The sequence below is a fragment of the Hippopotamus amphibius genome, chromosome 5 (genome assembly GCF_030028045.1).
Source record: "Hippopotamus amphibius kiboko isolate mHipAmp2 chromosome 5, mHipAmp2.hap2, whole genome shotgun sequence".
NCBI lineage: Eukaryota > Metazoa > Chordata > Mammalia > Artiodactyla > Hippopotamidae > Hippopotamus > Hippopotamus amphibius.
The window spans coordinates 76,399,903-76,414,348 of record NC_080190.1 but is presented as its reverse complement, the minus strand read 5'-3'; the positions used below and the strand labels follow the sequence as shown (position 1 = coordinate 76,414,348).

The 14,446-nt window shown below is 36.6% G+C and overlaps 1 protein-coding gene across 5 annotated transcripts in view; it reads left to right on the top strand.

Moving 5' to 3' along the window:
• BICC1 (BicC family RNA binding protein 1) overlaps positions 1 to 14,446 on the top strand; it is a 309,108-nt gene that overhangs the window by 276,565 nt on the left and 18,097 nt on the right. For 4 of the 5 annotated variants that reach the window (XR_009053881.1, XM_057736126.1, XM_057736129.1 and 1 more), the window contains 3 exons: positions 9,083 to 9,248; positions 12,154 to 12,193; positions 12,565 to 12,719. Coding sequence is in view for 4 of the 5 variants with exons in the window: in XM_057736126.1 (XP_057592109.1) it covers positions 9,083 to 9,248; positions 12,154 to 12,193; positions 12,565 to 12,719 (361 nt within the window). In the remaining variant the exon portion in view is untranslated. The remainder of the gene's footprint in view (positions 1 to 9,082; positions 9,249 to 12,153; positions 12,194 to 12,564; positions 12,720 to 14,446) is intronic. The other variant, XM_057736127.1, reaches the window with a different exon arrangement.

Below are 14,446 nucleotides of genomic sequence, written 5' to 3'. Positions count from 1 at the left end.
TGTCCCCTGCACTGGCAAGTGGATTCTTAACCACTGTGCCACCAGGGAAGTCCCAAGTATGAAGCCTTGATCTGGGGTCTTGGCAGGAAGCAGTCTACCTTAATCTCAGCTACGTCTCCAACTAGTCAGTTTGATTTTGATATCTCCATCTGATGTACAGGACCGATGTCAGGTGGAGACTTCTTCAGCTGTGAGATGTGTACCTAAGTCCCTGAAGTTTGGCTGCCATGTAGGTAATGAAGAAGATCTGATATAGTCTCTTCCAAGGAGATTCAAAGACCATCTTTGTTCTTAGTGATTCCAAATCAGAAGGATGGGAGAAAACTGGAAACATTAGTTTGGAGAATAGTGGCTAGTTATTTGAAGGGAACTAGAAGAATTTAGAATCCAGTCCAGATTATAGGAATATAACAAAACCTCAAAGAAAATTAATAGCACTAGAATCTAATACCTACAAAGGTACAAACATTTTTCTCTCTACAGTTACTTCAGTTTTTTTTAAACAAAGGATAACTGCAGTTAAACTAATTTGTTTGCTTTAAACTTGGCCTGATTATTTATATAATGCAGCAAGAATAGTGATTGTATTATATGAGAACTTTTTAAAACTGCTTTGCAGGAACCTTTCATAAGGAATCTCAGATTGAACTCTTAAAAGCCTCTGAGGCCAGAAAGCCAAGCCAAGGACTTGCCATCAGATTTTACTTGCAATACCTATAGTTTGGGTGAATTTCTTTCTTCATGAGGTCCAAAAATATCTTGTGGTTCCTGGGCCTGCCAGGAAATGACCTTCCTTACTCACCTGGTAAGGCTGCCAGGACCCTGCAAGCAGAGTACCAGGCTGATTTTTTTCAGGGGGCTTTATTGGCTTTATAAAGTTAACCTTAGTTCCTTAAAGCTGTCAGATCATATCTGAGTCTCTGTACATCTCTCTCAAATATGATATTTCAATCAAAGCTTTGGTAATACAGCCAGTATTTTCAGTTGTGTTCTGTTACAAGGAGAACAGATTCTTACTGAACGTTGCAAATAACTAACTATTGCCATGAAAAGAATACTGAAGAGTTTCCAAATTCTGGAGGGATCTGGTAGAGAGAAAAGTAAATGTTTTATCTTTGTTTACAAAGATACTCTTTACCAAATTGCTGTAAGTCATCAATGACTTAGGAAAAAAGTTTCCTTAATCTGGAAAAACAAAACATTAAGGAACTAGCAATTTTTCAAACAAATCATTAAAAAAATTATGATCATCCTCCTCCTCAGTTCATTTAGTCCCATGTACAATAAATGATACTTGTTCTGCTTGAATACAGTTGTTTTATGACCATTATGTTATCAGAAACATGCACTTTTTAAAATCCTTTCTGTGAATCTCCTTGACAATGGAGCACTTTTGTAAGAACACTTTTGCAAAAGCATCTAAGACAGTAAGTTTCTGTAAATGACAAAGACTTAAAAATGCCCATTGTTGAAGATCTGATGAGATTTCATTTAAAGAAATGTAGTTATTTCTGTGATACACACCAGTTCATGTTTATATTAATTATGACTGATAACATTATGCTAGGACATATCACATCTCTAGGAATTTGACACAGCTTCTGGAACATTTATATACCTATACAAATATGACATAAAGAGGGCTTAGTATTACTTTTATTTGACAGTACTTCCCAGGAGCCCTCTGGGAAATCTCAGTGTTGTTTTGAGGTCAGAAAGATTTCATTTAGAATTTGATTTTGGGGAAGTATGTCAAAAATATCAAAAGGTTTAAAAACACTTGATCAAATAGGATCATAGATCACTGTGAAACAATATTTAGTTATCCATTTAACCAAAGTGACAACTGAAGACTACACAGGCAAATATAGAAAGTTAAATAGTTGTTACAGAAAATTATTTTGTTAAAGCACAAAATATTTGCCTTCCAGGCAGATTTCTTAAAGGTAAAGGAAACCTTTAACAATCTCTTATTAAGAGCAGACCAATAATCCAAAATAACTTGTTCTTTTAGCACAGAGAAAATCAATTATAATTTTGCACCAGTGTACTTTTGATATTAAAACTCATCTTTTTTCCACTTAAATAAATTCATTCCAATTTTAGCTTGCTTCACCACACATAAAATTCCTTCCCCAAGATTCCTTCTACAGTTTGGTTCTGTGTTTTCATCTTTCCCATTCTGAAGTAACCAGTCTCACTTCAGGACAAAATGAGTTTCTTTTTTGTCAACAAAAATTTCTCTACATTCCTCATACCTTTTTTTTACTGAAAACACACATCCTACTTTCCTTGCATATGGAAATGTTTCCTTATTATTTCTAGTTACCTTATATATATATATATATACATACATATATATTATATATAAACATATTTACATAATATATAGTTAGTTTTTAACCCCAAAAAACCTTTTTAGTGAAAAGAAGTAAACAGTTGTTTACTGTCTTTTATATTAGAATTCTGTGGCTTTGACAAATTAATATTTTTTATGATGTCTAGAAACATATGCTTTTCCATAGTAAACTTCTCAGTGTGGCACAAAACATGTTTATTAATATTCCCAAATATCTTTAGCTTCTCTGTAAAAAAAATAAAAGGCCAAAAGTTGTAAACCTGTGTTCAATAATTAATGTTTTAGTATTTTATGTTATTTGGAAATGATCTGGATATTCAGTGACTATCCATTGTTTACCTGAATTTACCAAAATTTTAAGGTTTTAGGTTACCAGAAAGATTTTAGAGAAACTGTTTTAAAAGTTTACCAAAAAACTTTGATCCCATTTACATCTGCAGTAATCCCCCTTTATCTGTGGGGATATGTTCCAGGACTCACAGTGGATGCCTGAAACCATGGATAGTCCTGAATTCCTATATATACTATGCTTTTTCCTATACATATATACCTACAATAAAATTTAATTTATACATTAGGTACAGTTAGAGATTAATAACAATAACTAATGAGCAATGATAAAAATATATTATAATAAAGGTTATTTGAATGTGGTCTCTTTCTTGCTCTCTCTAAATGTTTTATTGTATTGTACTCACCCTTCTTCTTGTGATGAGGTGAGATGATAAAATGCCTATGTGATGAACTGAAGTGAGGCGAGTGATACAGGCATTGTGATGTAGTGTTAGGCTACCGTTGACCTTATGATGATACATCAGACAGAAGATCATGATCCTGGATCACTGAGCTATGATGATGTTGATGGTTGGGGAATTCCAGGATGGAGTGGAGTAAGGTGGCAGGAAATTTCATCACACTGCTCAGAACAGTGAACAATTTAAAACTTATGACTTAAATTCTGGAATCCTGGAAATAAATTCTGGAATTTTTCATTTAATATTTTCAGACTGAGGTTGACTGTGGGGAAGTGAAACCACAGATAAAGGGGGACTACTGGATTCAATTTATTTAATATATGCAAGCACTTAATCTTTTAAAGCCACTTAAATAGAGCTCTTTTACAAATTAATTTTGGCAATACCATCCAGAGGTGGAAAATTCAGTACATCTGCAACACGTACATAGACACACATAAACAGAGACCTTTTGAGTTCCATTTTTAAATTACTGCAGTGAATCAAGTACAATAATACAAAATTTCACTAGCTACAAAAAAAAGTTGGATTTAAGTTGTTTTCTGGTCAATGGAATAAATTAAGTTTACCTGCTCAGATGGCTGAAGCTTTTTACTATATTTGTGGGGAAGACACTTAAAAATTTTTTTGTCCACCTAAGTTTCAAATGACCTTTTCCCTTTTGTTCATCTTCTGATAAGAGTTACCTCCCTGAAGTTTGTAGAACATTTACATGGCAAAGGTACAGGGAAATAATGCAGGTTCCTACAAGGACTTGGGTTTCCTAAGGCCAGAATTTCTTACAAGCCTTTTGAGATAAATAGGGGAGGTTTTAGGACTGTTAAAAGGAATACGTGGACTTTGAACTGCCTCTAGAGCTAGTTCCTAGTTTTACAAAGATTTGTAAGATAAGGATAGTTGCTCTCAATTCCTCAAAGAATTGGGTTGCAGCCTAAATGACATTATAGTTTGAGCCACCCATCCAACTACATTATCCTTAATTTTTTTTTTTTTTGATATCAGGGAGAAGATTTCTAACTCGGATAGAAATCAAAAGATTTCTGTGTTCTCGATTTAGAGCTGTTTGCCTTTAGAATGTTTTAGTAAATCCTTTCACAAAGGCTTTAGTGAGTTTTTCTTTCCCTCTGGATGGAGAGTTTCATTTTGGTTTAAGGGAAGAGGCCTGAAAAAAATTCCCATCAGCCTCTGAATATCAACTTTCAATTTTTGACCAACTCCTGACTATAGAGCTACTTAAAAGAAAACTTCTAACCATCTTGTAGGTTTTCAGTGTGGACAATATTGAACAACCCCTTGGACAGGTATTCCAAAAGAGGGTGCAAAAAATATTTTCCTCTCTTTACTGGATACTACAGACAGAGATCTGGGAGTGCTGACTCTGGTAAGAATTTTCACCCTTAGCCAGCTTCCGCCAGTTTTCCCAGGATCCCATCTGCAGGCTCCAAGTGGGGTTTAAAATAGAGGGTGGAGCTCAGGTATCTACCAGAATTTGGCAAGGTTTTTTCATTAATTTTAATTTAATTTCCTATAGCAGTTTAAAGGACTAATGTAGCAGTTTACAAGAAAATCCCCCAGAATCTCATGCATTCTGGGAGAGGCCCATTCAGGGGCCCACCTTTGAGGGTAGGTGTGAGGGTGTCTGTTGATGCTGAAAACTCGGCCTCTGTGCACTGGTGTCGAATTGAATCTTGAAGACAGAGTTTGGAGTGAAGTAGAAAAGAACAGCTTTATTGCTTTGCCAGGTAAAGGGGGACACAGTGGGCTTGTGTCTCGAAAAACTGTGTGTCCCATCCTGGGAGGATTTGGTGAGGCGTTTTATAGCAGTGGTTCAAGGGCAGGGTTGCTGATAAGGAGCAGGGTGTGTACAGGGCCTACATGCCTTTAATCTGGCCCCAGGTGGTCTCCTGATGAGCTTCTCTGGTTCTCAAGGCTATCAAACTGTGAGCTTCTGTCTGCTGGGGATTTTAGTTCTGTAGAAGAGCTCAAAGATGTTGTTATGTGTATCCCTTGAGGCAGAACCAGGACCCTGCCCCAAGGCTGCACTACTGTTTCTTGACTGCTCCCCCACTGTCTCTGCATCCCCTCCCTTCTCTGATTAGCAACTGTTCGAATCTGCCCTTTGGAACTCAGGGAAGGTCATAGAGGCTGCAGTCTACTCCCTACAAACAAAAAACAGGGGACACAGAAAGGCTTCCATGCCCAGGAGCCCCACAGAGTCCTGCTTGGTTTCATTATATGACCACTAACATGTCAGACTTTTGTTTGTGATCTTGTACTCTCACTGCCGAGGGCCCGGGTTCATTCCCTGGTTGGGGTAACTAAAATCCCATGAGCATGCATGGGGACACACACACACACACACACACACACACACACACAAAAGAGGATAGAGGGGAGCAGTAGTAATTATGTCAGTTTTATGTTCTCTTGTTTTAGGTACCTCTTGTGTCTTTAATTTTTTATTAGACTTTTTGCAGTGAATCTTTCAATGAAGGTATTTTGGAATTTTGAAGCCTTTTGGAGTCTTCTGAATGCCAATTAAAATAGGTATCCCATTCTTTTTTGCGGTGGGAGGGGGGAGCCCATGCTTTTAAGTGCACTTCTTAAATGATCATATATAATTGGAACACTCCTCATAATGGCCATTCTAATTGTAGGTGGTCTTTAGTAACACTTTGCCATTTTTGTAGATATTTATAGCTTCCAAGACCATAGTTCTTAGATATAAAATAAACAAGTGTACCAGAAGGTGGAGTGCTTATTACTCTTTGAATTGAAGGATCCCGTTTCTTTGAGATAAGCCTTTTTGGGGTTTTGGGAGCCAGGTTAATATCCAAGAAGGATGTGCTGTGGGCTTGGAGATTGTGTGGTGTTTCACAGTGAACCTTGTTGCACAGAAATCTTCTGAGGTTGGTGGATGACCTAGTGTCAAGCTAACTTGTCCTGTGACCATCTTATTTGAACACAGGAGTCCTTGGGTTAGATGGAGAGTGTTTTATTGGCTTTTAAGTGCTTCACCCATGTCCACCAATTTTTGTAGCTTTTCGGCTTCTGAGATTCGTATTAGCGGTAGTTTTTATCTACACAAAACAAGACAAACACACACATGTACCTTAACAAATCAGCAATAATCAAGGATTTTGCTGTGTCCCAGCCAATGAAAGGCCCTGTGTGTACCACCACCTATTTCTGCCATGGGATCTTGACCTGGGGAAAGAATGGAACCAGCAGACCTCAACAAATGGAGACTTGAGGACTAGGGGCTCCACATACATGGAGAACTAATAGTTCCCACATGGATACCGGGACAGAATCAAGGCCTGGGGATTTCCACTAATTAATTGACTATCGTGGTCTGAAATAAAGGCTAAGGGCTTGAGCTCCAGGCAGAACCATCTGTCAGATCCAGCTGACCTGTCTTGTATTGGAAAGCCAATTAGGTTCGGAGCTCAGTGCGAAGAGAGCAGAGCTCGGAACTGAGAGGAACTTACCTGCAGCCCTCAGTGAGAGAGAGAACTCAAAAGGGTTTGCAGGTGCCACACCTGTGTTTCTCACTCCCAAAGTTATTGGAAGTCTCCTTCAGTCCTATTATTGCTATCAAATCTGTTAAAAAAATAAAACAAAAAAATTCAACTGAGTAAGTTTAAAGATCAAATTTGATTATTCAGTAATTTATGAATTGGCATAATCCCATCTAGCAAATAGAAAGGAGCTGCAAATGCTGTAGAAAACATTTTTAAAGCAGAAAAAAGGAGGGACAAGGAAGTCATCAGCAAAAGAAAGGATTTCAGGCAAGGTCACCTTCCTTTGGGAGAAGACAGGGGTCTATCTGGCAGATTACCTCACTAATGTTGGCCAAGAAAATCATGATAGGACTGGTTAAGATTACATTTCTAGGAGAGGCTGAAACTGCTGTTAGGTTAGGTATCAAGTCTTGGTTTGTTGATATCGGGGTTAGTACTGGTGACTCCATTTTGGACCTGTTGTCTCCTTTTTAGTACCCTTAAATCTTCTCTGTCGTCCCTCCCCTTCCTTTAGCTGGTTGGGTTTAAATCTGGATCCTCTAAACCATCTCTTTTGCTCTGAAACTTTAACATTCTCTCTGCTCTTCAGTAATCAGCAGGGCAATTTAAACTGTCTGATTTTTGCTGTAATAGATTTTCTTAGTGTGAATTCTCCTTCATTTGGCTTTGAATTTCCAACTTAAATTATGACTCCTTTGTTCCAAGGTAGTTAATTGTTCACTTTGGTAATAAATATTTGGTAGTATCATGATTTTATTTATTACAGATCACAGGGAGTATAAATATGTATGTTATATTAAATAGAATTCTCCCTTACCATAGCACTGTTAAGGATAACAAATGTGTTATCTTTATTTTTTTTCCATTTATTTTATTTTTTTTCAAATAGGCAATCTATTCATGTTTTAAAACTGCAAAACAGTGGAATGCTTTTACTTCGAAAGGTTTTGTTCCCCTTGACTTTATCCACCCAGTTTCCTCTACTGTCTTTTATATCCTTATAGAATAAAGTGTCTTTAGGCAAATATAAGATATGTATTTTTTAATTAAAAATTTTTTTTTACTGAAGTATAGTTGATTTACAATGTTGTGTTAATAATATATATTCTTATTTCCTCTTTTTCTCAGCAAAATCTGTTTTGCTTTTATAAAAAGAAAAATCTGTTTTACTTTTATAAACTGTTTGATTAATTACTGTTGTTCCCATTTTGTCCAAATATGCTTTATCTGTGTTTTTCTTGACATGAAACTAATACATCAAATAGATGTTATTTATTATAGGTTAGAGAAATGATTTTGTTTTCTCCTTATGTTGATGCATTTGAAGTATATACCTATTCTTTTCATCATTAAATGTGTTTATTAAGTGTGCTCAGAACACCCTTCAGAAGTGTGTTCAGAACTCAGCTGAATTAAGCTGCAGCCTCCAGAATGGTCTCCCTGCCTCCGATCTCTTATTAACTCCATCAGCCTTTTATTTTGTCCAGTAATTTTTGTCAGACTCTGGCTTTAAAACCACCAGCAATGTGCACTGCATGCTTCCTTTGCTTTGCTTATGCTGTTCCCTCTGAGTTACTGTTATGCAGTGGTGAACCTGCAGATGCCCTTTAAATTCCAGGTCACGTGCCTGCGTGAAGCCTCTCTGAACTTTTGTCAAACACAAAACTCTTTGCTCCACCTTTTGTATTCTAGTAGCCCTTTCTAAATCCCTCTGAACTCCCCAGGCACAAATGAATAGTGAATGAACGTGTGAACAGATCAGCTCTTTGACTAATACTGCTTGTTATTTCTGTTTTACTTGACCTTAACATGCAGTTGGATTTGAACTTGAGGTGCATATATAGGTCACTATAAATTCTTATAATTCAGATAATTGTCCCCCTTTTTAAAAAGCAATTTCATGCTCTTTCCCTGCACCTTGAAGAGATGTTACAGAATGTTTATCTGCTTCCTTTATCACAGCAGATGTGTTAGCAATAGCATGTATATTGCCCACAAACAAATTGGATCACCTGCATGACTTCAGATTGACTCAGTTTGTTCAGACTGTGTAAACACGATTCCTTGATGTATATAAATTAGAAATCTTGTCTGTATGCCTATCTCATATGTAACACATACAGTGTATCATATATATTGTACTTAATGTGTGTGAATATATATCATGAAATAGTTTGGGCACCATCTCTAGAGTCAGAAAGTCTGGGTTCGAATTCCAGCTCTACCATTTACCAGAGGTGTGACCTTGGACAAGGTATTCCCCTCATCTGAAAACTAGGGATAATAGTACTGCTTTCCTCATAGCAGTGCCGTAAGGATTAAATGAGATAATACAAGTAAATGGTTGACAGTGGTAAACCTACATAGTAAATGTGGCACCTAGGAAATGTGTGGTACATCTGCATGTAATGGTGGAGTGTTCAATTCCAAACTCTCTTTCACAGCAGCACTGACAGGTTGCTCTCAGATCCTGAACTGAGTGCTGCAGAAAGCCCTTTGGCGGACAAGAAGGCTCCGGGGAGCGAGCGCGCTGCAGAGAGGGCTGCAGCTGCCCAGCAAAACAATGAAAGGGCCCGCCTTGCCCCACGGCCATCATATGTCAACATGCAGGTAATGATGAAAGAAAAATGGGGAAGTCATCCAAATGTAGGGTGCCTAGGTGGGGAATAGGGAATTCAGTGAGCCTTTAGCAGTAGAGCAGATATTAGGTTTTCCTCCTGCATGCTAGTCAAAACTAAATTTAAATATATACATAGCAGTTAGGAATTGGTTTTGCTATAAACATTAAAAATGAAATGCAGGATTTAGTTTTAAGTGAGAAGAATTCTTTAAAATACAGTATTAAAAATGACAACGTGGTCTATGTCAGTGTGTCTTATGCAAATGACATTTTTCATCTGTTGCTTAAAAAAATTTAGAGAAATGTGAGAACTGTTATTTCTGAGCATTTACTACCTCATGACACAGTCTTGGATAAATAGATATAATTATCCTTCTATCTGTGAAATGCAGAAGATAAATTTGGTGTTCCTTAGTTACAAAAATAACTAATGTGAAGCTTTAGTTTTTTGAAAGGAGATGCTAAATATTATTGATGATTATGTTGGTTCACAGATTTTTATTATTATTTTGAACAGTTTCCTCAGCAGGGATTTTCGCTGTATCCATTTTCAAAGTATTAGGCTATTTACTCAAAATAGACTGTTGATCATGAAATTCAGAAATCTGATTTTCATATAGATCACAATATGAAAGATAAGGATTTTGTACTTTTAGAGATGCCTATAAACATTTGATTCCAGTATCTGAATTACTTATCTACCCCATAGTAAGAGATTTATCATCCCCATTCCCCCACTTCCAAAACAGGGAAAAACTTCACAAAATCCTAGAAATAAAAAAGTTGTCACAGATAATGTCAAAGAAATTAATTCATAGAACTAAATTATACTTTTATAATTCCAGTGAAAACTACAGTACAATCCTGCTTGTCTGTTTTTTCTAATCCTTTGCATTTTAACATTTCATGAGTTTTTAGATGAATGTTTTTTTACAAAAGCCATGGCCTTTATAAAGTGCAAAGTTAAAAAAAAACATTTATTACATTTTCTCTGGTGGATTTATTTTCCTTTATTATAAATTAAAGCTCTCTCATCTAAGTGTCAGATTCCTCTATGATGCCTTTATGGTTTTCATCCATCTTGTGATTCTCATCTTTTCCATCAGGCTTATACCTACAGTGAACCATTTTCATGTTCCTTTCTTTTAGGATGGATGTGAATGTTCTTGGTGATAGAGTTTCAATTTCAGCTGATGTATTTATGCTATTAGTGAAGAGCTGACTCTTAAAATCACCAAGAAATCAATGATAATAGTTACTGAGCATTGACAGGGAGAAATATTGAAGACTTCCCTGATTCCTTCAGCTAAAGATAATTTCTGTCTCCTGAGACGATGTCTCCTGACTGTTCTTGGATGTCTGTATCTCCAGCTCTCTTTCACACTTATCCCACTTTCAGATTTATTTTGTGGTTATTTCTCTTACTCATCCCTGCTAAGTCTCTATGTGATTTGAGGCTATAGATTATTTTTGATTCATTGTCTTATTCTTCCACAAAGTGCAGCACAGTCTCTTCAACCAGAAGGCACTCAATAAATATTTATTGAACAAGTAACTCTGAGAATCTCCCCACATCTTGCCCTTAGACATTAGTCATTAAAAGTTGATTTTAACTCCCAGAGCCATTTTAGACCTAGGATTTCAAAAACATTATCCAACTGTGTTATCTGAAAATCTGACTTTCCCAAATTTACTGCCATGTTCTTTCCGGTTGGTCTAGGTCAGCCCATTTACTTTAATTATTTTGACCCAGTCATTTGTAGTACATTTCACTTTCAGAAGTATCCTGTTTAAGACCATAAATTATATGGATGCCCTACATATGATGGTATAGTCCTCCTGGGAGGAAGGTCCAAAGAGCAGTTGCCAGTGGGTTCTTGACCCACCTGATAGGCCTTTGAGACATTCTTTTTTTTTTTTTAACTTATTGAAGTATAGTTAATTTACAATATTGTGTTAGTTTCAGTTGTACAGCAGTGATTTGATTATGCATATATATGTATATATCTATATACTTTTTTTCAATTCTTTTCCATTATTGTTTATACAAGAGACATTCTTAAATCAAATCTAACCTAGTTCCTGCATTGGCGAGTTGAGAACCCTGGGTTAGCATTTGAGATGTGGCTATATCTGGACTTCTTTCTTCAAGATTACCTACCTTGGTCCCTATGTAGACCTGACTGTGTCATAGTCACTTATTCAATGTGAATGGGAAGAGTAAATGGTGCTATCCTAGTCCTGTGCAATAAAAGATAACTAAGTTTTATTTTTTAAATTTAGGTTTATATTTTTATTTAGGTTTAATTTTAATGTATTGCTTAGGTCATTATAGATTAAAGCTAGACAAATGTCTAGCTTTGTCACTTATGTCACTTTAAAAGCATAGAGTATGCCAGTTAGGCTAAATAGTTTCATAGGTTGCCTTGACATCAATACCACTTGAGGCCGTGCTTTACCTAAATGAAGAAGGGATTTTGAGAAACAAAGGAGGCCAATAATAGATAACCTGAAAGCATTTTGAGAATGCATTATTTTGAAACTTAGCATAACTGTTATTAGGTTATTCACTATATGTTAACATATATTGGTTCTGGTGTGTTAAATATTCATAGTAAACAGAAATTTTTTTTCCTTTTGAAGGAAATTCCTAACTCTTGTCACTGTCATGACTTCAAGTCAGAAGTCATAATTCATTATCATAATGAATTAGTTTTGAAAACATGTTTAAGGTTTATCAGACTTGCATGGATTACCGTCACATTATGGTGCAGAGCTTAGTGTGTGTCCCAGGCAGATTCATGGGCTGTAGTCAAAATCTTTTCATGAAGTACTGGCATGACATTTGGAGAGACTGACAGTAAAGATATTTTCTCTCTCTTTTTTTCCCCCCAGGCTTTTGACTATGAACAAAAGAAACTATTAGCAACCAAAGGTATGTGATACGTTAATGATCTATACTTTGACTTTTTTTTCCAATAGACACATAAAAGGTTTTTCAGTATTGATGTTGACTGAGAAATTGGACTTTCATAAAAGGAAACCCAGAATGTTTAGTTTCAAGTTGCACAAACTTTGAGGTCGAATAGATTAGCATTAGATCAATTAAGAAATAATGTATCATTTTAGAATTTACCATTACTGTGTATAAAATGTTCTGTGAAGATATTTTAAGGCATTTTGTGTTAAGAAAAATATTCAGTGACAATTTCTTTATATATGTCAAAGAAAACATACTCATCAATATTGTATTTAAGAAATACCTTAAAAATACCAAGCGTTTGTTTTATGTTCTGTTTTCCAAAGCTATGTTAAAGAAACCAGTGGTGACGGAGGTCAGAACACCCACAAATACCTGGAGTGGCCTTGGGTTTTCTAAATCTATGCCAGCTGAAACTATCAAGGAACTGAGACGGGCCAACCACGTGTCCTATAAGCCCACAATGACAACCACTTTTGAGGTTTGTAGAGTCATGCCGTACCCATTCTTCCTGTCCATTCTCTCAGCAAAAAAGAACCACCACTCCTCTCCCATTCTCTGTTTACATAAGGACAGGCCATTAATGGTGATTTGTTTTGATTTCTGTTCTTGTAAACATATTGCTATGAAATTGATACAGTCTAATGTATTATGATTTTTTAAATGTTTTCTCTCAAAGTTGTTGATCAGCAGTGAAGGAGATGTAAATTTGGATAAATGTGTTTTTGTTAGGGGGAGAATGCTGTAAGTGATAGAGCAGGGCTGAGATTTAGCAAAGGACAGATGTGATATTCCATAAAAAAATGTATAAAGAATCCCTTTATCACTAGCAAGCCCACCATAGTGAGAAAAGGCAAGTATTTAACAAAAACAAGTTCTCAGATATGCAGTAAAAATTCACTGTTCAGATGTGCCGGGAACACAGCAGGAAGTATCACAAACAATAGCTCCAAAATGTTATGTTTCCCAGATGTTGGCTGTAGTGCTCGGGGTGAGACTGGGAAGCTGGCACCCTCACCACATGGAGAAGGGATCCAGAGTCCTTGCTTCTCAGCCAGGCTATATGTGACTCACTCAGCAAGGCCTTTGCAGTTGGAGAGTGTCAGATTTTGGCTCTAAACCTTTTGCGAGTGGGGGTGGGCTTAGAGAGAGCATGCACGCATGCACACACAGTGCTGGGGAGGCTGTGCAAACCCAAACGTGGATGAAAATGATTAATCCAAGAATCATAGTGTTCAACCAGAACACTGTAGGCTGAAAAACAAGTACTGGTTAAGGGTTTCATGACTGTTAGACTAATAACTAGCATTTGTAGATTGACCTTCTTTTTTTCCACCCATTTTCTTTGTAATAAATTATAATGTTGATGAAAGGGAAAAGCAAACATGCGATTTTTTTTCTTTGTCTCTTTGAGTAAGTGAAAAGAAAATACTATTGAAATACTAAAACAGCACAGTCCCCTATGAATTTCATCATCAGACTTACAGTAGCAGCCTAGCAGACTGTACTTAAAGATTGAAGTTACTGTCAGCAGCTAGAATGTAGGAACCATTATGAAAAATTTGAGGCTCTAGGAGGTTCACCCCTCTTTCTGCCATTATAGCTTTGAGAGAAAATAAACATCCTTCATTGACAGAGACCTTGAAACTGCTGTGCTAATTCTTAGGCTTCCATTGATGTACTTGCAGTCTTTAATTTGCTCACCCTCGCCTTTGGCAGAGTGGAGTGTTAGGTGGTTGACTGTGTTTCTGTAGTTTCAGAGATGAAATATTTCACTTTAGAAATGTTAATTCAGTTCTCTTCTCAAAGACCAATAGTATGACAGGTTGAAATGAATGATCATTCTAATAACATAGTTATCAAGTGCAGGGCCTGACAGCCACTACCGACACATGTGCAGCTTTGATGAGTGACTTCACGCCTCTGAGCCCATCTTCTCATTGCACTTGTTTCAGGATGATATGGGAGAGGGCATCCAGTGCTCAGCGTGGTATGCAGGAAGTTCTCAGTAATATTTAGCAGCTTCTGTTGTTTCCACTGAAGAACTTTACCCTGAAGAAACCAAGAGCCTCATGAAAGATGTGTTTCATATACATGAATGCTTATTGCTGGAAGTATTTCTGCACATTCAAACTAGACATGCTTTTTATATCCAAAGGAATACTTTAGAGTGTTATATGAACACATAATGTGCTGGTAATAATTATC